Source organism: Macaca thibetana, chromosome 1 (genome assembly GCF_024542745.1).
Source record: "Macaca thibetana thibetana isolate TM-01 chromosome 1, ASM2454274v1, whole genome shotgun sequence".
Lineage (NCBI taxonomy): Eukaryota > Metazoa > Chordata > Mammalia > Primates > Cercopithecidae > Macaca > Macaca thibetana.
In genome coordinates this window covers 19268323-19291710 of record NC_065578.1, presented here as the reverse complement: position 1 = coordinate 19291710, position 23388 = coordinate 19268323, and the positions used below count along the sequence as shown (strand labels likewise).

The following is a 23388-nucleotide window of genomic DNA, read 5'->3' as shown; positions in this document are numbered from 1 at the left end:
GCTGCTGAGTGGAGCCGAGGGAGACTGACACCTGGGGTCAGGGCACTCACCAGCGGTACGTAGTCGAAGCTCTGGTTCCCGGAGGTCGACTCCATAGCTTTGATCAGTGGCTTGCTCAGGAAGCCCTTGGCTGCTCGCGTCAGTAGCCTGGACTTGTTGAGATTTAGCCTGTGCAGGTGAAGTCAGGTGGCCCTGGGCATCCCAACCTCCAGTGCCCACCCAGAAGCCCCTGAAAGTCAGGATCAGAAGGGATGCAACAGATGGCTCCCTCCAACCTCCTTATCTGACAGCTAAGGAAGCGGAAGCCTGGAAAGATGGGCTTGAAGCAACTGCTCCAAGTCACTCAATGAGTCAGCAGCACCTGCGACTAGGAAGGGGTTAATGTTCTCCTGAGGACCCTCTTTTTTTGTCCTGTTTTGCTTCTAAGACAGGATCTCACTCTGTCACCTAGGCTGGAGTGACACGATCGTAGCTTACTGCAGCCTCAACCTCCTGGGCTCAAGCAATCCTCTCAACCTCAGTCTCCTGGACTACGGGCGTGCACCCATGTCTGGCTCATTTTTTAATTTTTTGTTGTTGTTGTTGAGATGGAGTCTTGCTCTGTTGCCCAGGCTGGAGTACAGTGGCATGATCTCATTTCACTGCAACTTCTGCCTCCCAGGTTCAAGCAATTCTCCTGCCTCAGCCTCCCGAGTAGTTGGGATTACAGGCATGCGCGACCACACCTGGCTAATTTTTGCATTTTTAGTAGAGACAGGGTTTCACCATGTTGGTCAGGCTGGTCTCAAACTCCTGACCTTATGATCTGCCCATCTTGGCCTCCCAAAGTGTTGGGATTACAGGGGTGAGCACCGCGACTGGCCTATTTTTAAATTTTTTGTAGAGACAGGGTCACACTGTGTTGCCCAGGCTGGTCTCGAACTCCCGGCCTGAAGTGATCCTCCTGCCTCGGCCTCCCAAAATGCTGGGATTACAGAGGTGAGCTGCTACACCTGGATCATGACCCTCTTTTACTATCATATTCTTGTCTAGCCCAGTGGTCAGAAGAGTTTTCTGTCAGCCCTCCCATGTGTACTTGCATTTGGAAAGATATCTTGGAAGTGTGGGAGATAAAGTAAAGTGGGGGATTTGAGGTAGGGTGAGGCCTGGAGACAGTGATTGCTCTGGGCAGGAGTGCCTTTTTTATGACACCTGCCTAAATGTCAGGCTGAACCTGCCTTTGGCCTTCCAAGTCAGGGAAAACCCCAGGGACCACCCCAGGAAAATGGGTGGCAGGAGAGTGTACCTTTATTGGAAATCCCACCTACCTGGATCCAAAGAGATTCTCTGAGGCCTTCATGGAAGAAAGAGTATTTGTGGCCAGGCTGCGCAGGGGACCTGGAGAGCCATGGAATGACCGAGTTGAGACCTGAAGATGACCCTGTCCAACTGCTTACTGACCAACAGGGGGAATAGAGGCCCAGAGAGGGGCAGGGGCTTAGCTACGCTCCTAGGGACTGGAGCTAACCGTTAGGCTGCGGAGCTCTTTCTGCTCCAGTTGGTGTGAGGTGGGATGAGATTACGTCCGCATGTAAAAAGCTGGCCTCCAAGATTCCTTGGCCGGCAGCCCCTGGGATCTTCTGGAAAGTTACTTGTGGGGGCAGTGACAGCTTCACTCAGCTCTGCTCATTCCCAAATGGGGACACTGAGTTGACCTCCTTGGCACGATGCTAGAGGACTCTAGGCAGAGCGGAGTGGCAAAATGGTCCCTCAGCAGGGAACTGGGAGGCCTGATCCAAGCCCAGCTCTGTCACCAGTGTGCTCTGTGACCTTGGGCAAGTCACTTCACCTCTTTGCACCTGTTCCTTATCTTTCAATTGGGGATAATCCTATTCCCAGTGCAGAGGGCTGCTTTGAGGACTCCATGAAGCCCTGAGGACTTTGTTGGTGCTAAGACACTCTCCTGACCCCAGGACCAATCCCTGTCACCATCTTGATGGAGAGGCAGGGCCACCTGCCCACTCACCTTCAGAAGCACCGTGCTTCTCGCGGCCGGGGGACGTGGTCTCGCTGAAGGGAGCAGTGGGACTTGCCTCCATGTCTAGGACAGAGGAACTAGTGAGGCTGGACTTCTCCCCTCCCTTCCTAGTCCCCCATTCCCCCAGGAGAGTGATGGTCTAATTCATGGTGTCTGCAGGTGGGTTGGAGAGTAAGGCTAGGGTTTCAAACCCTGCTCGGATGGGCCTTCATCTTTCACAGATATAACCGTTGCCCCACCATAAGGTTAGACAGGCCTAGGTTCAAATCCTGACCCCCACCACCACCACCACCACTGACCAGCTGTGGGGACTTGGTAAAATTACTTTATAAATTTTGATTGCAAATTCGGGATAGTATTATCTATCTCACAGTGTGGTAAAGATTAAATGAGATAACACGCAGATAGTGCCTAGTCCATTGCTAAGTGCTTAGTAAAGCCCTGGACGACAGACTCTGCCTAAAAAAAAAAAAAAGAAAAAGAAAAAAAAAAAGGAAAAAAAAGTCAGGAATGTGGGCATGAATCAAAGAACAATTTCAAGGAAGGGATTTGTAGCCAGGCATGGTGGCTTATGCCTGTGATCCCAGCATTTTGGGAGGCTGAGGTGGTGAACCATTTGAGGTCAGGAGTTTGCGACTAGCCTGGCCAACATGGTGAAACCCCAACTCTACTAAAAATATAAAATTAGCCAGGCATGCTGGTGGGTGCCTGTAGTCTCAGCTATTCCGGAGGCTGAGGCAGGAGAATCGCTTGAACCCAGGAGGTGGAGGTTGCAGTGAGCCGAGATCGCGCCACTGCACTCCAGCCTGGGGGACAGAGTGAGACTCCATAAATAAATAAATAAATAAATAAATAAATAAATAAATAAATGATTCGTGATTTTGACAGAAGCCATGGGCCACCCAAAAAAGCTAAGCTTCGGAGAAAGGAAGGTATAGACCAGCAATTTCCTGAAGCCTGGACGCTCAGCTTGGCTCAGGGGTAGAGCTGGTTCTCCTGGGTTTTGGAGGCCAACGGGACCAAGAAATTGAAAGAACATTTTGATTCTGAAGAGCTCCTCTGTGTTTCTACCCCGTCACACTGGGTTCTGTTTTTGTTTTTGTTTTAAAACCCATCAGTGTCTGTGAACACTTTCTAGGACCTGGAATAAAAAATCCTTATGGGCTGGCTGGCTGGACTAGTGGCCAGGCGGGACCTCTGATGTCTTCCTCCTGCACAGCAAAAGGCAGGAGATCCTCACTGTGCACGTGAGGGTACCTAGAAAGGGGTTAGGACGAGTGCAGCAGTTAGGCTGTCTTTAGAGAGACAGAAAGACACACATCCACGCAGGACACAGAGGGTTAAAGCCATCCTGGGAACTAGTGCAAGGTCACCAAAAGGTCAAAACCTGGCTCTTCAAGGAGCCAAGCTTCAGGCACAATGAAACCAGGTGAAGGCTCAAAGGAGGCTGTTGGGAATCCTGAAAGAAACAGATGGTGGGACCCAAACAGATGGCACTGCCTCTTCGCTCTTTGCTTTTTCCCTTGTTTATTAGGTTTCCTGGCAGTTGGCGCCTGGGAGGACTCAGAGGCTGGAGGCAGGGAACAGCACCAGGGTCAGCAGAGCTCAGAAGGGGAGAGGTGCCCATAGGAGGTGGTGCCGCTCCCTGGCAAAGAGAGAGCTGTGTCAGTGGTGGTGTGCTCAGGCCATACCGAACCTCTCTGTCCCTCTTAGGCCTCAGAGAGCCTGGGATGCCTGGCTTTGCCTTGGACCTGCCTAAGCCCATAGTGCAGACTCAGAGAGAGGTCCTAGGGCCTCGGACATGAGAACACAGTAACCTCAGGGGCCCAGGCTTCCGAAAGTGCCCAGGGTGGCTCTTACTTAGGGCCTGAAATTTACCATGTCCTGCTGCCGAGTCTTCTCCAAGCATGGTCTGCGGCCGTCCGAAGCCAGAAGAGGTGCCCCTCCACTGTTGGGCCAGAGCTCGAGAACTGAGCATACGCAGGGCAGCTCCTTCACAGAAGACAAGGGGAAGCGGGTGGTTGGGTACAGATGTGCCAGTCCTTTGCCTCTCCCCCAGGGCTGGCAGGAATGATTCTGGCTTCAATCTTTCAATTATCCAAAGGCAGGAAGGCAAAGTACAAGGTAAGACCATAAGCTTTAGAGTCAGAAAGACCTGGGTTTGAGGCTCAGCCCCATCGCTTTCCAGTTGGATGGGTGCAGACCCCACTGAGCCATGGTCTCCTCATCTGGAAAACGGGGATAATATCTAGCTTGCTGGGTAGATACTATTGCTGAGAGAATGTTCAAGAAGCCACAATGTTTTCCAGGAAGTTAAAAGGCCAGTTTTCTCAGGAACACTCTGTTCTCTCTGTTTACTGTCTCAGAGATCCATGTCCCAAGTACTCCTCCCACAGCGCAGGCCCCTGAAATCCCAGGGCATTACTAAGAGGGGGTGGATGGAAAAGAGATGAAGTTACAGCACCCTGGGCTGGGCAGGGTGGTTCATGTCTGTAATGTTAGCACTTCAGGAGGCTGAGATGGGAGGATCACTTGAGCTCAGGGTTTGAGACCAGCCTGGGTAACATAGCGAGACCCTATCTCTATTAAAAAAAAAAAAAAAAGTTAGCTGAATGTGGTAGTGCGTGCCTGTATTCCCAGCTACTTGGAAGGCTGAGGTGGGAGGATCGCTTGAGCCCAAAAGTTGGAGATTGCAGTGAGCTGTGATTGCGCCACTGCACTCTAACCTGAGCAACAGAGCAAGACTCTCTCAAAGAAAAGAAGAAGAAGAAGAAGAAGAAGAAGAAGAAGAAGAAGAAGAAGAAGAAGAAGAAGAAGAAGAAGAAGAAGAGGAGGAGGAGGAGGAGGAGGAGGAGGAGGAGGAGGAGGAGGAGGAGGAGGAGGAAGAAGAAAGATGTTACAGCACCCTAAAGTATGCTTTAGGGAACCCCACTCTCAGAGAACACTAGTCTGTAAGTTTTTCCTTAAAAATTGGAGTTGTGTTGGGAAACAAGTTTTGGAGAAGCTGCATTCTGTAGCCCATCGCTGAGCCTCTTGATGTATATTAACATACTAAAGGCTCTGAGAAGTTCTGCAGTAAAGAAAGCATTTGAGCTTTAGCTAATCCAGTGGTTCTTAAATGTATTTCCTAATCTGGTATTTTCTATTTTTATGCTGGATGGCTATTCATAGGACATGAAATTAGAGTTCTAGTTTCTTGAAACACACTTGGGGAAGTGCTGATTCAGATCTTAGGGGGCTTTGGGACTTTGGTTAAGATATGGGCCAGGTCCCTAACTTCCCAGGCTGTGGCTACAGATGCTAGCAGGCTGGTCAGAGATGGGTGGAAGGGATGGTCATCCTTGCAACAAGAATAAGGCAACAGCCTGATTAAATGGCCACTCCATTGCCTGAAATGACAGCAGTTGAGGAGAGTTGATCATTTTGATACCACAGAGAAGAAAAGGGGGACAGGTGGAATTAGGAAGGGCATATTCTATTTCCAAACACAATTTTTTATGGAGGTCTGCTAATACAAAGCAGGGGAGGGGTGACCATAAAGGACAGGAAAATGTAATTTGAAACAGAAAAAGCACCAATAGTTCATAAACATGAAAAGCATCTCACGATTAAAAAAATGACAAAAGAGAGATTCTCTTCTCACCTATCAGACTGGCAGAGTTTAGAAAGATAAACAATATTCAGTGTTGGAGAGGATGGACATTTGAATAACCTGTGGGACGGTAAGGGGGCAGTTTGGTAACATACATCACAGTTTTGAACGGGCATGCCCTTGACATTGCAGTCCTACTTCTACGAATTAATTAACACTGAGGTGATAACCAGACAGATGCACAAAGATGTTCTTTGCAGTATAATTTACAATAACCAAATGGGGAATAAACGAAAGGTCTAAACAGGTTTTAAAAGGCTGCAATAAATTTTCAGAGGCAGTAGAAAGGAGTGGAGGAAAATGCATAATCCAGAGCTAGGACAATAAATGTAAAGCCTGGCTCCAGCCCATCATGGCTGTGTGACCTCAGGAAAGTAACTTAGCTCCTTCTGCCTCTGTTTTCCATCTATAAAATGGGGATAATAATAGTGTCTACTTTGTGGAGCTGTTTTGAGGATTAAAGGATTGAAAATATATACAAAGTGCTTTGGAACACTAATTGGCTATTCTGAGGATGACATCTACCTGCAGGGGAATATGCTATTAAAATGATATAGATTCATTTCATGGAGTGACACTTTCCACGCCCATATTTTGTAAAATATATAGCACATATTAGGATAATCCAATTCATGTAAAATGATCTGTCTTTTGATTTCTCTACATGTTGCTATCCACAGAGAGAAGTCTGGAAGGATGGTCACACCAAGCAGGTGACTAATATACATTCCTGGATGACTGTTGGTCTCAGTTATTTTTTACATTTTATATCTTTCTATAGTTTAGAATTTTCTATAATGAGCACATATTGTCCCATTTGAAGAAACACAATAAAATCATTTTCATTTGGTGGAGAAAAAGGACTAGGGTGATTTCACAGCCTCTGCAGAGCAGTGGGATGAGGCCCCAGGGGCTCCCACCCACTGGCAGCCAAATCATCCACTGGGGGCCTTTCTGCTTCTAGGCCCTGTCTCACACCCCTCCCTGCTGGTCTGTGGTCCTTTGTATCTCAGCCCCCTTCCCCAGTCCACAGGGCCCCCAGGAGGGCCCCCGCCGCTCGCCTGCCTTACCAGAGTTGGGGTACTCCACCATGGTGGGCAGGTACCGGCTCTTGCTCACGTCCACAGGCACGAAGGCTGTGTATTTGCTAATGACATTGCAGGCCTTGCTGGTGTGCAAGGCGCTCACCTGGTAGCGGCGGTTGGACCCTGTGGAGGGAGAAACTGGGGTCACTGTTCAGACTCAGAAAGTCTTCCCTCACACAGAAGCGCTGGAAGCTAAAGTGGGGGCTCTACCAGTGGTCCCCATCTTTAGGATTAAATAAGCCTTTAAAATCAAGGACTTGCCAACTTGCTAACTAAAGACATTTTTTAAAAAACCACCATCATTTCACGACATCATTTCATAAAATAAAGGATATTTTAATGTAAAAATGTAAGACATTGTCTCAGAATAAAAGACAGCTACTTCCTTTAAATAACTAGTTTTATTTTTAAAAACACCCAACCCACTATGTTGTCTGTATTTTGTACTTTAATTTTGCAGATGTCTAATGGGAACGTTGCCGTAAAACTTAACAGGTCCCCTGGCTGGTGGGTGGGGACCACTGATCTGACCCATTTAACTGCTGAGGACATTGCAAATCAGAGAAGAGTGGTGAGTTTAAGGTCACATAGCAAGTTAGGAATGGATCTGAGATCAGGATGATCTGACCCCAAAGCCCAGTCGCTTTCCTTTGAAGAGGTGAACAGTCTCTGGGACTTGCAGCCTCCGGAAGGCTGTGTGAGGAGCCAAAGAGAGGAAGGGTAGACAAGTGCTTCGTAAACTGTAAGGTGAGGAGCTCATGGGAAGAAAAAAAGTAACATGTACAATACAAAAATACAAGTAAAATATAAACAAAATAATATTATTATAGAAATAAAGCATAAACTCACAACAAAGAAATGATATAACCATTCTCTATTTATATTTCTATTCTCCAAGTGTGTTGCATCAAGATCCCACCAGTCCCTTTCTCAGTAAAGTCTGCCCCAATTCCTGGACTAAATTAGTTCCCCCACCGTCCCTGTTATACAATCTCTTGGATCCCTGTCTTTTTTCTTAATAGCACTTAGGACAAATGCACTCAATTAATTATTTGTGTAATGATGTGATTAATGCTGGCTTCCCTGCTAGTTTGTCAAGCACTCATGGGTAAGGAAGGGATGGAGATTGCTTTTTCACCGGGCTGTTCAACTGCGTTTACACGGCCCAGTGGAAGCCTGGCCCCCAGCCGATCCACAGTAAATAAAGGCATGATGAATGAGTGCGTGGAGCCCCTGGACTGGACTGGGGGACTTGGAGGAAGGTGTGGGCTGTCGCCATTGTTCTGTCTCTGGAGCCTTACTGGGGCTGCTGCAGGGGAGCACTGAGAAATGGGGCGCCCATAGGAGAGAGGAATGAGGCAGGGAGAGAAGAGGACGGATCACTGGATGGGGTGGAAGAGCCCAGGGCTGGGGGAGAAGGCAACTTACTCGGAGGCAGGGGGAAGAGGGTGGATCTTGGAGGCAATGGAATGGAGCCCTGGGCTGTGCGTGTGTGGGTGTGTGGGTGTGTGGGTGTGTGGGTGTGCGGGTGTGTGGGTGTGTGGGTGGGTGGGCGGGAGGGGAAGGGCGATTGGGAGTGAGGGGAGGCACCTGCAGGCTGCGGTGTGAGGTGGAGTGGGGGAACAGTGAGCCGTGGCGGGGCTGTGGGCAGATGAAGGGGGTTGAAGCCAGAGATGAAGGGGTGATCCTGGAGCAGGAGTAGGGAATGAGCCCAGGCACTGAGCAGAATGGGGAGGCGGCGGAGCCTGGAGGCCGCAGAGGCGAGTGGGCGGGCAGTGGGCGGGGCTGTGAGGAGGGGGCGGGTCCTGGAGGCCGACGGGAGAGAGCAGGGCGGGTCCTGGGGGAAGTGGACTGGCACAGGGTGGGGGCCGGGTCAGGGAAGGAGGTGGGCTGACTATGGAGGTGGGGACTGGCTATGGCGGGGAGTGGCGGGGTGGGCGGGCCACGGGGGGTTGTGCGGGGCACTAGGCACTGCTGTAATGAGGGGATGGGGCGAGAGTAGGGCCTGGAGCGGGGAAGGAGGTGGGCGGGTCATAGGGAGAGTGGGCGGGGAACTGGGCGGGGCTGTGAGGAGGGGGTGGGGCAGGACCCGGGAAGGAGGTGGGCGGACCACGCGGGGCTGGGAGGATCACCGGGGCGGGTGGGGAAGGGGGTGTGGGTGTGGGTGTGGGTGTGGGTGTGGGTGTGGGTGTGGGTGTGGAGGGGGGCGGTCCTCCAGAGGCCGTCCGCCGGAGGGGCGCAGGTCCGCGGCGCTCACCCTGCTCGATCTCGCCCTCGCGCTCCGCCAGCTGCTCGAAGTCACGGATGATGGCGCGGGCCGCCAGGTGGTGGAAGGTCTCGCTCCATAGGTCGGCATCCCGCTCGCCGCGCCGCTCCGGTCCGGGGGGCCCCAGCTCGAAGCTCACCTCCCACTGCAGGCGTTGGCTGTCGCGCAGGCCTTTCACCAGGGCCTTGCCCAGCACCGGGCCAGGGGTGGCGGGCCTGCTGGGACTGGCTCGCTCCTGGGACTCGGCTGGGGCCTCCCAGTCCGAGGATGTCTCTGTCTCGAAGGCAGAGGGGTGGTGGGACGGCTCTGCGGGCAGAGGGACAAGTGGGCCAAGCGCTGACGTAGGGGACAGACGGCTAACTCCCAGGGGGGCAACGTCCCTCTCCAGGGAGCAGACACTTCTAAGCAAGTACAACTCCCTCCATCTCCCCAGGGAACAGACAACTCCAACTGCTTTCCTAGGACAGCTGCGGGGGCATGGGCTTGTCCCCAAGGGAGGACACATCCGCCTCCCAGGAAGCTAGTGCCTGAGGGGGCCAGATAGGATGGGGTGGGACAGGGGCACTGAGAATGGAACTGCACCCTCACAGGTCACTCAAGAACCAGGGTGACTGGGAAGCGTGGGATTGGTGAGGTCCTCAGAAAGGGGTGAGCCGCAGCAGACCCCAAGGGGACAGACCCAGGCATCTGCCCTCTGGGCCTGTCGTCTGAAGTTGAACCACAGTCAAGGATTCCTCGCTGTCCCCAGTCAGGTCCTGGATTCTGTGGTCACTTACCTAGATCTCCGGGGCTTCGGCTGTCAGAAGTCCGCTCTCTCACGGGGCTCCAGGCCTGGGTCTCCTGGCACCAGGGCAGGAAGGGCTGGCAGCCTTGGGGCAGCAGAGAGGGTCTTCGGGCCCCTGGGCCACGGAGTTTGGGGCCCTGGTCCAGGTCCTGACCACTGTTCAGCAAGGGCTAGGGAGGGAAGAGGAGAAAGAGAAAGAGGAGGAGGAGAAGGAAGAGGAGGAGGAGGAGGCAGCGGAGGAGGAAGAGCTCCTGGTGGCTGGACTCTCCTTCCTCCGGATCCCCACCCCCACCCCACCAGCTCTTTCCTGGGGCACAGCAGCTCCTCCTGGGCACTGCCCCTCCAGTACTCAGGGATGCATGACCCCGTCTCCATTATCCATGAGAAACATCAACAATGATAATCCGAAACCATGGAGAAACTCCAAACCGTGGAAAGCCACATAGAAAATAATACACCATGGATAATTCTAAACCCACTTTTTTTTTTTTTTTTTTTTTTGCCACGAAGTTTAAACTTTTTTGTGTGTATGGTTAAAATTATCAACCTTTTTTCCTTATGTCTTCCCATATGTCATATTTAAAAGGTCTTTCTCACTCAAAAAATATTCTAGAATTTTTGGGATTTCATTTTTGTTTGTTTGTGTGTTTAAATCTTTGATTTACATGAAATTTATTTTGGAGTAAGGAGAAAGGAATCAGATTTTTCTTGATTTTCTAAATGGTAAGAATCTCACAATTTATTGAATGCAGTTTTTCCATTTGAATCCCTGCAGCTTAATCAGTTTCCTACCTCTATCGCAACAAAGCTTTCATGCACATTTGGTTTTATTTATGGACTTTCTGTTCTGTTTTGTTGATTTAATCTATCTATTCTTGTGCTGGTACAAACAGACATGAAAAGGCAAGGGATAAATGGAGGAATACATTTGTAATAGTCTTGGCAAAGATCATTTTCAAGAAGCTTTTATAAATCACTGGGGGTAAAATACAAACTTAATAGAATAATGTGTTAAAGGCATTTGCAGGCCATTTATAGCAAAAGTTTATAATTTTTTTCCATCTTGCAGATTGGCAAATATTCAAATGTTTGATGGCACCCCTGCGGTCAATGGAAAGACAGGGTCTCTCATGGACTGTCAGTGCTGATGTAAATGGGTACACAGTTGTGGGAGAACAATCTAGCAATGTGCTATCAATTAAAATGCATAAGCCCCTTTGATCTGGCAATTCCTCTTTCAGGAATTCAATCTTCTGGAAATACACAAGAGTGCAAATATCGATGTGCAAGTACTGTATATTTGTTGCAGTATTGTTTGTAAATGTAAAAATCTGGAAACTACCGAAATCAGTCGGGGTTGGCATCAGTCGGCGTTGGCAAATAAGTTCTGGTATATTCCATGCAATGGAATGTCACACAACATTGAAAATAAAGAATTAGTTTTCTTCATGCCAAAGTGAAAAGATGTCCAAGACAAAACTTATTTTAAAAAAGTTGTGATTGTCCTGTATCCTCACTGTGGCGATGATTACGTGACTATATACGTTTGTCAAATCTCATAGAACTGTTCACCAAAAAGGGTAATTAAATTCACTTTTAAATAAATACAGTGCACTGTTATTTATTTAAAAAGTGAATTAAAGAGACATTAGAAAAGTAAGTTGGAGAGCAGTTTGCATATGTGATTATTAAAATACATACGTGTACTGTGTATGTATGTGTTTGTGTGTGTAGTATTAATATTTCTAGAAGGAAACACTCAAAACCAAGTGGGTCTGGGAATAGGGCAGGGGGCCTTTTATTTGTACTTTATACCTGACTGAATTGTTTGAGGGTTTTTATTGCAAACATTGAGTATGTGTTACTTTTGCAATTGAGGGTTTTTATTGCAAACACTGTATTACTTTTGTAATTGAAGAATATGAAATTAATTAGAGATGAATTTCAAGCCTCTGGGACCAATATACATCCCCTGGTAGGAGGAGGGGATGATGACGAAAAGGCACTCATCAGGTGTAACACTTTTTTAGGCTAACAGTTAGCCATGGGGGGTTTTCCATCCCTATCAAGTATTTATTAGGAAGGGGACTGTGTCTCCCCCATTAAATGGGGGCTGCCTTTCTGTCTTTCTAAGTCAGAGGTCCTAGGAATGGTACAAGGATGTGGGAGAAGGAGGGGACTGGTAACTCCCTGGATGACCCCAGCCAGGGCTGCTAAGTCCCAGGGGATCCCTACCCTCCACTCCTTGCCCAATCAAACACTAGGATTTCCCCAGCCATCAACACCACACTGGGTCACAGAGAGCAACTGAAGCTGGTAAGGTTTCCATGGCAACAGATGAGTCTAAGATCCAGCCCTACATCCATCTAGAGGGCGCATGGAGTGTGTGTGTGTGTGTGTGTGTGTGTGCGCGCACATGTAAGTGTGTTGTATGTGCATGCATAAAGGAGAATTGGGTTGGGGAAGAAGCCAGGCAGGAGGGAGTGAGAGATGAGCAGAGATGGGTCTGAAGAGCTAGGGAGCGTGCAGGAAAGAAGTAAAGGGGAACCAGCCTGTTCAGAGCTCTCACCAAATAAAGCTGCCAGCAGAGGATGCCTGCTGTGTGCCAAGTGCTGGACCGGGCACTGCATCTTTTATCAGCCAATGCCTGGAAGAGTCCTCTACTTAGAGTTGGCTCTCAATAAATGTCTTTTGATGGATGGCAGCTCAATCATGTGCCTAAGCTATTCTCCCCATTTTGTAGATGAGGCATCTGGGGCTCAGAGAGTTGAGTGACATGTTTGAGGAGCAGAGTCAAACAGACTGCAGGGCCGGTTGCCTTCTGATTGCATCAAGTGGTCCCTCAATAAGCACAGAGAAGGGCCTCCAGGGATAAGATGGCCGTGTCCCTACCCTTAGAGAGTGGGCTTATGTGTAAGTGGAGGTAGGGAGGGATGGGGATGGTGGTTGGAAGTGGGAGGGGGCATATAGGGAGAGTGAAAAGGCTGCTTTTATGGAACCACAGCCTTACAAGGACAAATCTACATAAAGCCCATTCTTTTGTTTGTTTTTTGTTTTGTTTGAGATAGGATCTCTCTCTGTCTCCCAGGCTGGAGTGCAATGGCATCATCCCAGCTCACTGCAACCTCTGCCCCCTGGGCTCAAGTGATCCTCCTCCCTCAGCCTCCCGAGTAGCTGGAATTACAGGCGTGTGCCACCATGCCTGGCTAATATTTGTATTTTTTGTAGAGACAGGACTTTGCCATGTTGCCCAGGCTAGTCTGAAACTCCTGGGCTCAAGCGATTTGCCTACCTTGGCCTACTAAAATGCTGAGGTTACAGGCATGAGGCACTGCGCCCGGCCAAGCCCATTCTTAATAAATGGATTAAACCACAATTTGGTTTAGGACAGTGGTGCTCAACCAGGTGATTTAGCTCCCCAGGGAACTAAAGTGTCTGCAGACATTTTTGGATGTCATGATTTGGGATGGTGTTGTTCCTGGCCTCTAATGAGCAGAGGCCAAGGGATGCTGCCAAACATTCTACAGTGCACAGAATTGCCCCCAGAATTGCCACAGAATTGCCACACCTGTAATCCCAGAACTTTGGGAGGCCGAGGCAGGTGGATCACCTGAAGCCAGGAGTTCGAGACCAGCCTGGCCAACATGGTGAAACCCCGTCTCTACTAAAAATTAGCTGGGCACAGCAGTATGTGCCTGTAATCTCAGTTACTCAGGAGGCTGAGGCAGGAGAATCGCTTCAACCCTGGAGGCAGGTGTTGCAGTGAGCCGAGATTGCGCAATTGCACTCCAGCCTGGGCAACAAGAGCGAAACTCCATTTCAAAAAAGAAAAAAAATTTGCCAGGTGTGGTGGCACATGCCTGTAATCCCAGCTACTTGGGAGGCTGAGGCATGAGAATTGCTTGAATCCAGGAGGTGGAGGTTGCAATGAGCAGAGATGGCACTACTGCACTCCAGCCTGGGCAACAGAGCGCGACTCTGTCTCAACAAACAATCAAACAAATAAACAAAAAATCCTCTCTGCCCTGGGTAAATGTATATGCCCTGGAATTTGTAGGAGGTGCAGTCTAATAGAGGGGGAATAAAAGGATTTGAAGGCAGAGGGTCCCTCAAAGGTCAGACAGGTTGTAATCCTCTGACTGACTGTGTGACCCTGGATAGGTGCCCTGCCTCTCTGGTTCTCAATATCCACATCTGTACTGAGCCAAGGTGGGCCCTAAACTCTCTCTTTCCCTAGGGGTGCTATAAAATCAAGTGAAAGACAACATGCAAATGTTCCTTGCCAACTGGGCAGTGTGTGTTCAGGGAATGAGTGAGCTTATTCACTGGTGGGTGTCTTGATTTGGAGTGTGTACTCGGAGATAAGGCAGATGAAGGCCTAGGAAAGGAAAGAGGGAGGGACTCACTTGACAGTGTAAGTTGTGGATGGCCCCGTCCCATGGTTGAAGCAGGGGACACAGCTCTCCCCTGCCTGTCGCCTTCCCCAGCTCCTCCCTAACCTGTCCTGCTTGGGTACCTGCAAATCAATCTGCCACCACTGGACATCCAGGCTGGTCTGGTTGGTGAGGTCCTGCAGCCTGGCTTTCCGCAGTGGGTATCTCTTGGCAGCTGGCATGGGGTCACTCGCCGTGGTAGCCCTTGGGTAGGGCTTGTGATTGGTGATCTGGTTGGTGCTATATGCCCTCCGTCGCTGGGAGACGTTCGGATCTGGACAGGGATGGTGATGGGGAACCATCAGAGTGGGACAGCAGGGAAAGAGTGGGGCTTGCGTCCCTCTTTCCTATTTGGAAGCATCTCACGTTCTCCACCTCTTGCCTACTGAAATATGTGCAGGTGCCTCCCCTGGCATCCAGAGCCTCTCCGAATCTGGCCCTAGTCTAGCTTCCCAGCTGCTCTCCCTGCTGCTTCTTTTAAAAGAAAAGAAGTGGCTGGGTGTGGTGGCTCACACCTGTAATCCAAGCTCTGTGGGAAGCCGAGGTGGGCAGATCATCTGAGGTCAGGAGTTCTAGACCAGCCTGGGCAACATGGCAAAAGCCTGTCTCTACAAAAAATACAAAAATTAGCCAGGTGTGATGGTGTGCGCCTGTAGTCCCAGCTATTCGGGAGGCTGAGGCATGAGAACTGCTTGAATCCAGAAGGTGGAGGTTGTAGTGAACCGAGATCATGCCACTGCACTCCAGCCTGGGTGACAGAGTGAGACTCTGCCTCAGGAAAAAAAAAAAAAAAAAGTACAAAGTGGGTCAGCCACACTAGATCAGAAGCCAATTGTGTGTGTGCTTTCTAAGTGTCACAGTCTCCACATTGCTGCTCAGGCAGTTTCTGCCTGGAACGTCCTCTCCCTTCCCACCTCTAAGAAGCAGTCCGCTTGTGAAGTCTTTGTTGATATCATCTAGCAGATGTACTCATTTCTCCTGGGATTCCTATAGCTTGTTAAATTTTCTAGGGGTCCCTGGCACCCTGTCACTCTGCTTTCTTTCAGAGATAGTGCCAGATGTATCTCTCACTACATGGAAAGCTCCGGAAGGGCAGGGGACATGTCTGAGTCGTCTTTGCTTCCCACGTTGCTCTCAGCCCCTAACCTTAGTAGGGAATCAATAAGTACCCTTTGAATGGAAACTAACACCATAACGAGGCTTTGGAGTCAGATAGATCCAGACTCTTTGTCTGTACTCTACCTATTGCTCTATGAGCTTAGCCAAGTTGCTCAAATTCTCCAAGTCTCAATTTCCTCATCTGTAAACTGGGTATAACAGTACTGACCTCTGCAGCTGCTAACTATTCAATGAGGTGGCTTTTACCAAGTACTTAGCACATAGTAAACGCTCAACGTAAGGTAGCAATCATTAGAACCTCAGACCGACCGTGCTTGGTGGTGGAGTTTCTGCTGACTAGCCGGGCATCTTTGGCCTGCCCCAGGAGGAAGGGTGCTCCCGAGTTCTTGGCACAGTCTCCACCTTCCTGTCCGGGTCCGTCGTCCTGAGAGTGGTAGAAGACGGAGCTGCTAGACTCCTGAGAGTGCAGCATGCTGTACCGACGCCTCTTGTCCTGGAGGGAGGAACAGAAAAGAGGGCTAAGAGTGGGGCTAGGTGTCAGGAAGGACTTCCACAGGGAGCAAGGGGTGTGAGCCGCGGTGGTGGGGTTTTCATTTCTGAAGAAACAGCTCAATAGGAAAGCTTTGTGTTTGTTTAGGGAATTGAGACAAACTTCTGTTCAAGAGATGGTGAATGGAATTATCTTTCAAAACACTTAGGTTGTTTATGTTTTTAATCATTGACTTCATTAAATTTTTTAAATGTAATTCTAAATGCCACTCCTGTCTCCAAATAGGTAACCGAAATTAACAAAATAAATGATCTGTTCCTTCCATTCCATTCTCCCTGATATAAACATACAGTTCACCCTTGATCAACACAAGTTTTAACTGCGTGGGTCCATTTATATGTGGATTTTTTTCAATAAAAAAGTTACACTGAGCATCGGCTTCTCTTGCCTCTCCTTCCACCTACTCCACTTCTTCTCTTCTGTCACCTCTGAGACAGCAAGACCAACCCTCCACCTCCGCCACTCAACGTCAAGACGATGATGATGAAGAACTTCATGACGATCTACTTCCGCTTAATGAACAGTAAATGTATTTTCTCTTCCTTTTGATTTTCTCAAAGACATTTTCTCTAGCATACTTTTTTTTGTAAGAACACAGAATATAATACATATAACCCACAAAATATGTGTTAATTGACTGTTTATGTTATCAGTAAAGCCTCCAGTCAACAGTAGGCTATTAGCAGTTAAGTTTTTAGAGAGTCAAATGTCATATGTGAAATTTTGACTGCATGGGGGGTCGGTATCCCTAACCTCCACATTGTTCAAGGGTCACCTCTATGTATAAATAACACATCAGCTTTTGGGGGTCATTTTTTGTATTATAAAAACTTTGCCATACTGCTCACACTTATCAGTATCTTGAATTTTGCACTTAAAACATGTTGGAAATTTTGCATTTCAACTACGATTTTGTTCGTTTGTTTAGAGATAGGGTCTCCACACTGCACGTAGGCTGGAGTACAGTGACACAGTCAGCTGACTGCAGCCTCCAACTCTTGGGCTCGAGCAATCCTCCCACCTCAGCTTCCAGAGTAGTTGGGACTACAAGCATATGTCACTACGTCTGGCTAATTTTTTAATTTTTATATTTTGTAAAGAAGTGGTCTCACGAGGTTGCCCAGGCTGGTCTTGAACTCCTGACCTCAAGCCAGGCTCCTTCCTTGGTAATCCCAGCTCCCAAAGTGCTCGGATTACAGGCGTGAGCCATTGTGCCTGGCCTCAACCATTCTTTTTAGCATTTGACTGCACAATATTTTACCATGCCTTATTGTTAAGCATTCAGTTTGTGGCCATTTATTTTTGTCACCATAAAAAATATTACAATAAATCCTTGGAAATAAATCTATTACATCACTTTTATTTTTATGGGATAGACTCCTAGGAGTAGGATTTCTGTGTTGAAAGGTTTATATATCTCTAATTTTTTTTTTTTTCTTGGAGACAGTGTCTCGCCATATCCCCCAGGCTGGAGTGCAGTGGTGCAATCTTGGCTCACGGCAACCTCCGCCTCCTGGGTTCAAGTGATTCTCATGCCTCAGCCTCCCGAGTAGCTGGGGTTACAGGTGCCTGATGCCGCACCGGCTAATTTTTGTATTTTTAGTAGAGACAGGGTTTCACCATATTGGCCAGGCTGGTGTCGAACTCCCGACCTCAGGTAATCCACCTGCCTTGGCTTCCCAAAGTGCTGGAATTACAGGCATGAGCCACCATGCCTGGCCTATCTCTAATTTTATTAGTTATTTCTAGGTTGCTTTCCAGGAGGGCTGTGGAGTTATATTTACACCAACAATATGTGAAGGTCCTCTTTATCCCTACCAGTAGCAGGGCAAACGTTGCCAATATTGAGTAAGCAAAGGAGAATGGATTTGATGACTGCGTCCAGACCCTTCTTGTGGGAGGGTCTGTTGATGAACTGGTGTCTTCTAGACCTCCCAGGAAGGTCTGGACTGTGCAAGGACTTGGTCAGCATTTTGTTTAGCATTTTCTCCCTGTGGCTGAACACTCCATTGTCCACAACACATTAACCATTACCCTGATCACAATTCTGAACACATTTCATAACATTCAAAAATCTGGAGTTTTTCACATAAAGTTCCAATTTCTCCTGAAAAATTAGACATACATTTAACATAGGACTCACATTTCTGCATGACGACACTTTGTTAGGGCTGCATAGGGGCTGCCCAGTTTAGACAGGGTGTGTGCCATCCACTTTGCCATATTCCTCACCACTCCTTATTGCCTTTCCAACTGTGAGTTCAGTGGTAGCTGCTATCCATCACAGCATTGGCCCCTTTTATTTTTACACCAAGTCCATTTCATTCATTCCATACCTGCCCAATTTCTCTAGGCATTGAGTTTGTGACTTCTTTTTTGAAAAACAAAACAAGATGAGAAATCCTTTGGAGAGAGTGGACAGACTCATGGAAGAGGAAAGATAGGTGAGGAAACAGCTTCTTTGGCAATCTCTCACATTTTAGCATGAATTTCACCTCCCTTTCAGAAGTTCTTGGCTTTCATCCCACTTCTGCCACCACAGACAAGGGAATCATCCATGTAAAGAAATAAAACACAAACTTATCTAAGGAGATATGAGCTTACTAGAGTGTGTGGAGAACGAAATCTGAGTGCATTTGTTCTTGAACTGAAGTGTGCACCATATCACTTAGGGGAGATGATGTAAAATGCAATTTTCTGGGCTTTATCCTAGGGGATTCTTATTCAACAGACTTGGATGGAAGTTAGGGCGCTGCATTTTGTTTTGTTTTGTTTTAGGATGGAGTCTCGCTCTGTCGCCCAGGCTGGAGTGCAATGGCACGATCTTGGCTCACTGCAAACTCTGCCTCCTGAGTTCAAGTGATTCTCATGCCTCAGCCTCCTGAGTAGCTGGGATTATAGGTGCCTGCCACCATGCCTGGCTAATTTTGTTATATTTTTAGCAGAGAACGGGATTTCACCCTGTTGGCCAGGCTGGTCTCAAGTTCCTGACCTCAAGTGACCTTCCTGCCTCAGCCTCCCAAAGCTCTGCATTTTAAACAAGTTCTTTAAGCAATTCTACTGCAGGGGCTTTTAAGAACCACATTTTTGAGATGGTGGCATCTACCTTAACCATGCCACTGTGATTAATGCCTGTGGCCTGGCAACTGTAAACCCACAACTGGGAAAACTGTAAACCCACAACTGTAAACCCAATTCCAATTAGTTTCTGGCTGTCACAAATAGTCTTTCCAGCTAAGGGTGATTTGTAGACATGGGTTCTGGGCCCCCATGGATCCCTGGAGTTTCTAGGATACTTACAGATCTGGGATTGGAGATGTGCAAGGAAGCATCACATACAATGCCATACCCCACCAGCCGTTCTCCAGGGAAGAGGGAGCTGGCGTTGATGGGTGAGACCAGGACCTCAGTGGTCTCAGGGAAGATCCACTCCACAGTCACATCACTCAGGACTGGGGCCATGGCCTTCTTCAAGGATTTGACCATCTGTAGGGCAGGGTCAGAATGCAGATTGGGGGATGTGTGAGAAGAGATGTGTACAGAAGATCATGTAAGTATGAGCTTAGTAGGGAGTGGGAGCAGGGAAGAGGGGACAGCAGGCCTTGGGGTGACCTGCCCAGCAGTGAGCACAACTCTGAGCTCCTTAGAATCCTAGAATGTCAGAGTTGGAGAGCATCTTTGCTGTCATCTTTTCTAAGCTTAGCATTTTTATTTTATTTTATTTTATTTTATTTTGAAACAGAGTCTGACTCTGTCACCCAGGCTGGAATGCAGTGGCATGATTTGGCTCACTGCAACCTCCACCTCTTGGGTTCAAGTGATTCTCCTGCCTCAGCCTCCTGAGTAGCTGGGGTTACAGGCACCCACCACCATGCCCGGCTAATTTTTGTATTTTTAGTAGAGATGGGGTTTCACCAAATTGGCCAGGCTGGTCTCAAACTCCTGGCCTCAAGTGATCCACTTGCCTATGCCTCCCAAAGTACTGGGATTACAGGTGTAAGCCACTGCACACCTGGCCAGTTTAGCATTTTATAAATGAGAAAATCTGAGGCTCAAAGTAGGGCTGTGAGTAGCCCAAGGGCACACAGGTTTGTGTCAAACCATGGACTGGATAATGATCTTGAGCAAGTTCATTTACCTCTCTGGCCCTCAGTTTTCCCTTCTGTTAAAGTAGGAGGGTGTAGTTGAAGGATTATTTGCAATATTGAATTTGAAGTGCCTGCCATGTGGTAGGTGTTCAGTAAATGACGGCTGTGGTCATCACCTAGACTGATTTCCTTGGATGTTCTGTACTGCAAACCTGGAGAAAATGACTTGGGGGTTGTGGCAAGTATAGAGGTGAGCTTTCAAATCTCCCTTCAAGAAAGACCATGCCTTCTTGCTGGAAGAAGTGCAGTTAGGTGACAGCTTCCAGATGCAGCACCCCAGCTTTTGAGCCAAGACCATATCTCTCCCTGGAAGCCCCAAGTCAATGATTTAATATGGCAGGGATAGTACAGCCTGGTCATTTCAGCACATCACAGACTTTGATGGGCAACCTTTGCTCCAGAGCTCCCTGCTGGACGGCTGAGACCTTGCCAGGGCATCACAGTCTGAGGCTTTCTTGCCCAGTTCTGCTCCCACTTTCCTTTCACAGCTGTTGGATCGGACTCTTGGACTGAAGAGTTTTTCTTCCAGTTTCCTTCTCTTCCACCTTTCATAGACACTATCCCCAATAAATGTCTTCACTCTTAATCTCAGCCCTGTCTTTGTTTACTGGACTGATAAGGGGATTTTCTAAGGGTTAGTTTATTTGTGTCAAATGTGCAGGACATGGAAAGAAGACTATAGCCTCCTTTATTTCTGGGTTCTTTAGATTCTTCTGAGCCACCATTTGTCATCATCAGGAATGTGTCCAGATATGGACCTCAAACACAGCTCCAACCCATATAGGTAGCTTTTTCAGGAGCCTCATCCTGTCCAGCAGTGGATGGAGTGTGTGTTCAGTGGCTGGAGACCAGAGGATCTAGCGTCCCGGCATTGCTTCAAGAGTTGCCTGCTCTGTGACTTGCAAGTCTCTGGTTCTCATTGGGGTGCAGTGTGGCCTAGTGAAGAGCTCAGCTTTGGGGTGACATTCCAGCTCCACCACTGAGTTGCCATGTGACTGGTCTGGGCCTCTGAGGTTCCAGCACCAGAAGGGACTGCGTGGGTTCTGCTGCCTACCTTGGGTTGCAGCCGCTCCCCCTCCATCAGGAACTCAGCACTGCCCTTGGACACAGATGCCAGCCCTTTCACCAGTCTGTGGCAGACGTTGGGTCCAATTCCAAAGCTATAGCACCTGGGGGAAGGGGAGAAGAGAGGCTGCTATGTCCTATCCTCTCTACATCTTTGCCTCCTGATGTGGAAAGGGACAGAGCATGGCTCAGCAGGATCTCGGAGCTGGCCCTATCTTCAGGCAGAGGGAGAGGGAGAAAGAAGATGGTACTTCCATCAGGAAGTACCCACATACACATCCATCAATTCACCCACAGACAGTCCATCAATTCCCACCCAGCACAGAGCGGGAGCAGCCTCTCCCTTGGCTGTGGGATCTCTCCCTAGGCTGCTTTTATGAGTTGTGTGCAGAGGCATGGGTAGCTCACCCATTCTGAACTTGAGAGGGAAAAAGATGAACTTTGAAATCAGCCCACACTATCTTGGAAGCAAAGCCCTGTGGGAATTGTGGGTCCTGTCCTCTCCCTGTGGCATTTTCCACATTGCCCTTCGGCTGTGGTGCCCCAGCCCCAGCAGCTTGGAGTCACCGAGCCTAGACCCTCAGCCAAGGCCCACCTGGTGGAGAAGGCGTGATTTCGCAGCAGCTCCAGTACCTTCCCCGTGTTGTTGACAGCGCCATCTGTGATCAGGAAGAGGAGTCGCGGGTGGCCTCGGTGCACTGGCTGCCTGATGATCCACTTGAGAGGGGAAAGGATGTTGGTCCCACCCATGTCGGCCCTCATTCTCTGGATGTCATCACAGGCCATGGCCAAGCTCTCCTGCAGAGAAGCAGGCAGTCCCCAGGGTCACCGTATGGCACAGAGACTCTAGACCACCTAAGGAAGAGGCCTTTGTTTCCCTAGATCTTCTTTTAGGCTCACCAGAGTTGACCAATGCTCCCACTTTCATCCCCGCCCACACTCACAGGAAGAATGGGTGACCACTCATTTGGTGTCATTCTGCTCAACAGCACCCCCTACCAATGCCTGAAACACCAACCAGTTGTCCTTTCTGGGTTCCCCTTTAAAAATAGAAGCACTCCTGGAAGAGGTAGCACATTAAACCCCTGATTCCTTGGCATACATGAGGTTTCTTTTTCTGATGAGGGAGGCGGGTTGTGTGATGGAAAGAACACTGGACTAGGAATCTTAAGATCTGAGTCCAGAGACTGACTCTGGCACCAGCCCCCGTGACATTTTGAGAAAATCATTTCTCTAATCCAGGCTTCAAATTTCCTTGCTCTGGACCAACTGTGTGGGTCCCAACTGGCCAAGGATGGATGTTATTTGCAGCAAGAGTAGATTCCCACTGGATACAGTGACCTCCTCCTCCTGGCTCAGGGGAATGCTGTTTCAACATCTACTCTTGGACGGGCCTTAGAAGTAACAGCATGTTTGGAAGCCAAGGCAGGTGGATCACTTGAGGTGAGGAATTCGAGACCAGCCTGGCCAAAATGGTGAAACCCCATCTCTATTAAAAATACAAAAATTAGCTAGGTGTGGGGGTGCGTGCCTGTAATCCTAGCTACTTGGGAGGCTGAGGCAGCAGAATCGCTTGAACCTGAGAGCCAGAGGTTGCAGTGAGCCAAGATCAAGATCGTACCATTGCACTCCAGCCTGGGTGACAGAGTAAGAGAGATGAGAGACTCCATCTCAAAAAAAAAAAAAAAAAAAAAAAAAAAGAGAGAGAGAGAGAAAAGAAAAAAGAAAAGCAGTAACGGCATGTATCAAAAGTCTTAAGATGTATGTGTAGCTTTTGAGCCCGCAAGGCTAGGAATTAATTCTAAGGGAATAATTAAAGATGCATGCAAAATCTGTGATACAAAGATGACTAAATAAAATGGGAAGAACTTTAATGCTTGACTGCAGGGGTTTTGTTAAATAAGTCCCAATCTATCTGTATAGTGAAATACTAGGAAGCCATTACAGTTACATTACAGATTAATACTTACTGGCATGGAAATATATTCATGATATACTGCTACATTAGAAAAGTAGGTTACAGAACAGTATGGAAGGCCTAATCCTATCTTTATTGAAAATGTGTGTAAACGCATAGAACAAGGGCTGGAAGGATTTATACTAAGCTCTTAGCAGTGTCTTTTCTTCCTTTTTTCCTGACTGACGTAATCACGGGAGATTTTTAAACACATTTTGTTTTTGATGTCTACATTTAAAAATTGTGGAGTGATCAATACATATTATTCTTTTGTTGTTATCATTGTAGAAATGAGGTCTCACTCTGCTGCCC

General features: G+C 48.4%; 1 protein-coding gene across 1 annotated transcript in view; it reads right to left on the bottom strand.

Annotated features, from left to right (window-relative positions):
• The window catches only part of VWA5B1 (von Willebrand factor A domain containing 5B1), a 53730-nt gene that overhangs the window by 4710 nt on the left and 25632 nt on the right, over nt 1–23388 (bottom strand). Inside the window, exons 10-21 of the mRNA XM_050793972.1 lie at nt 21715–21917; nt 21109–21223; nt 19207–19392; nt 15666–15849; nt 14321–14511; nt 9797–9974; nt 9012–9326; nt 6740–6877; nt 3896–4009; nt 2006–2080; nt 1308–1377; nt 51–168 (exon numbers count right to left, since the gene is read on the bottom strand). Coding sequence (XP_050649929.1) covers nt 51–168; nt 1308–1377; nt 2006–2080; nt 3896–4009; nt 6740–6877; nt 9012–9326; nt 9797–9974; nt 14321–14511; nt 15666–15849; nt 19207–19392; nt 21109–21223; nt 21715–21917 — 1887 coding nt within the window. The remainder of the gene's footprint in view (nt 1–50; nt 169–1307; nt 1378–2005; nt 2081–3895; nt 4010–6739; nt 6878–9011; nt 9327–9796; nt 9975–14320; nt 14512–15665; nt 15850–19206; nt 19393–21108; nt 21224–21714; nt 21918–23388) is intronic.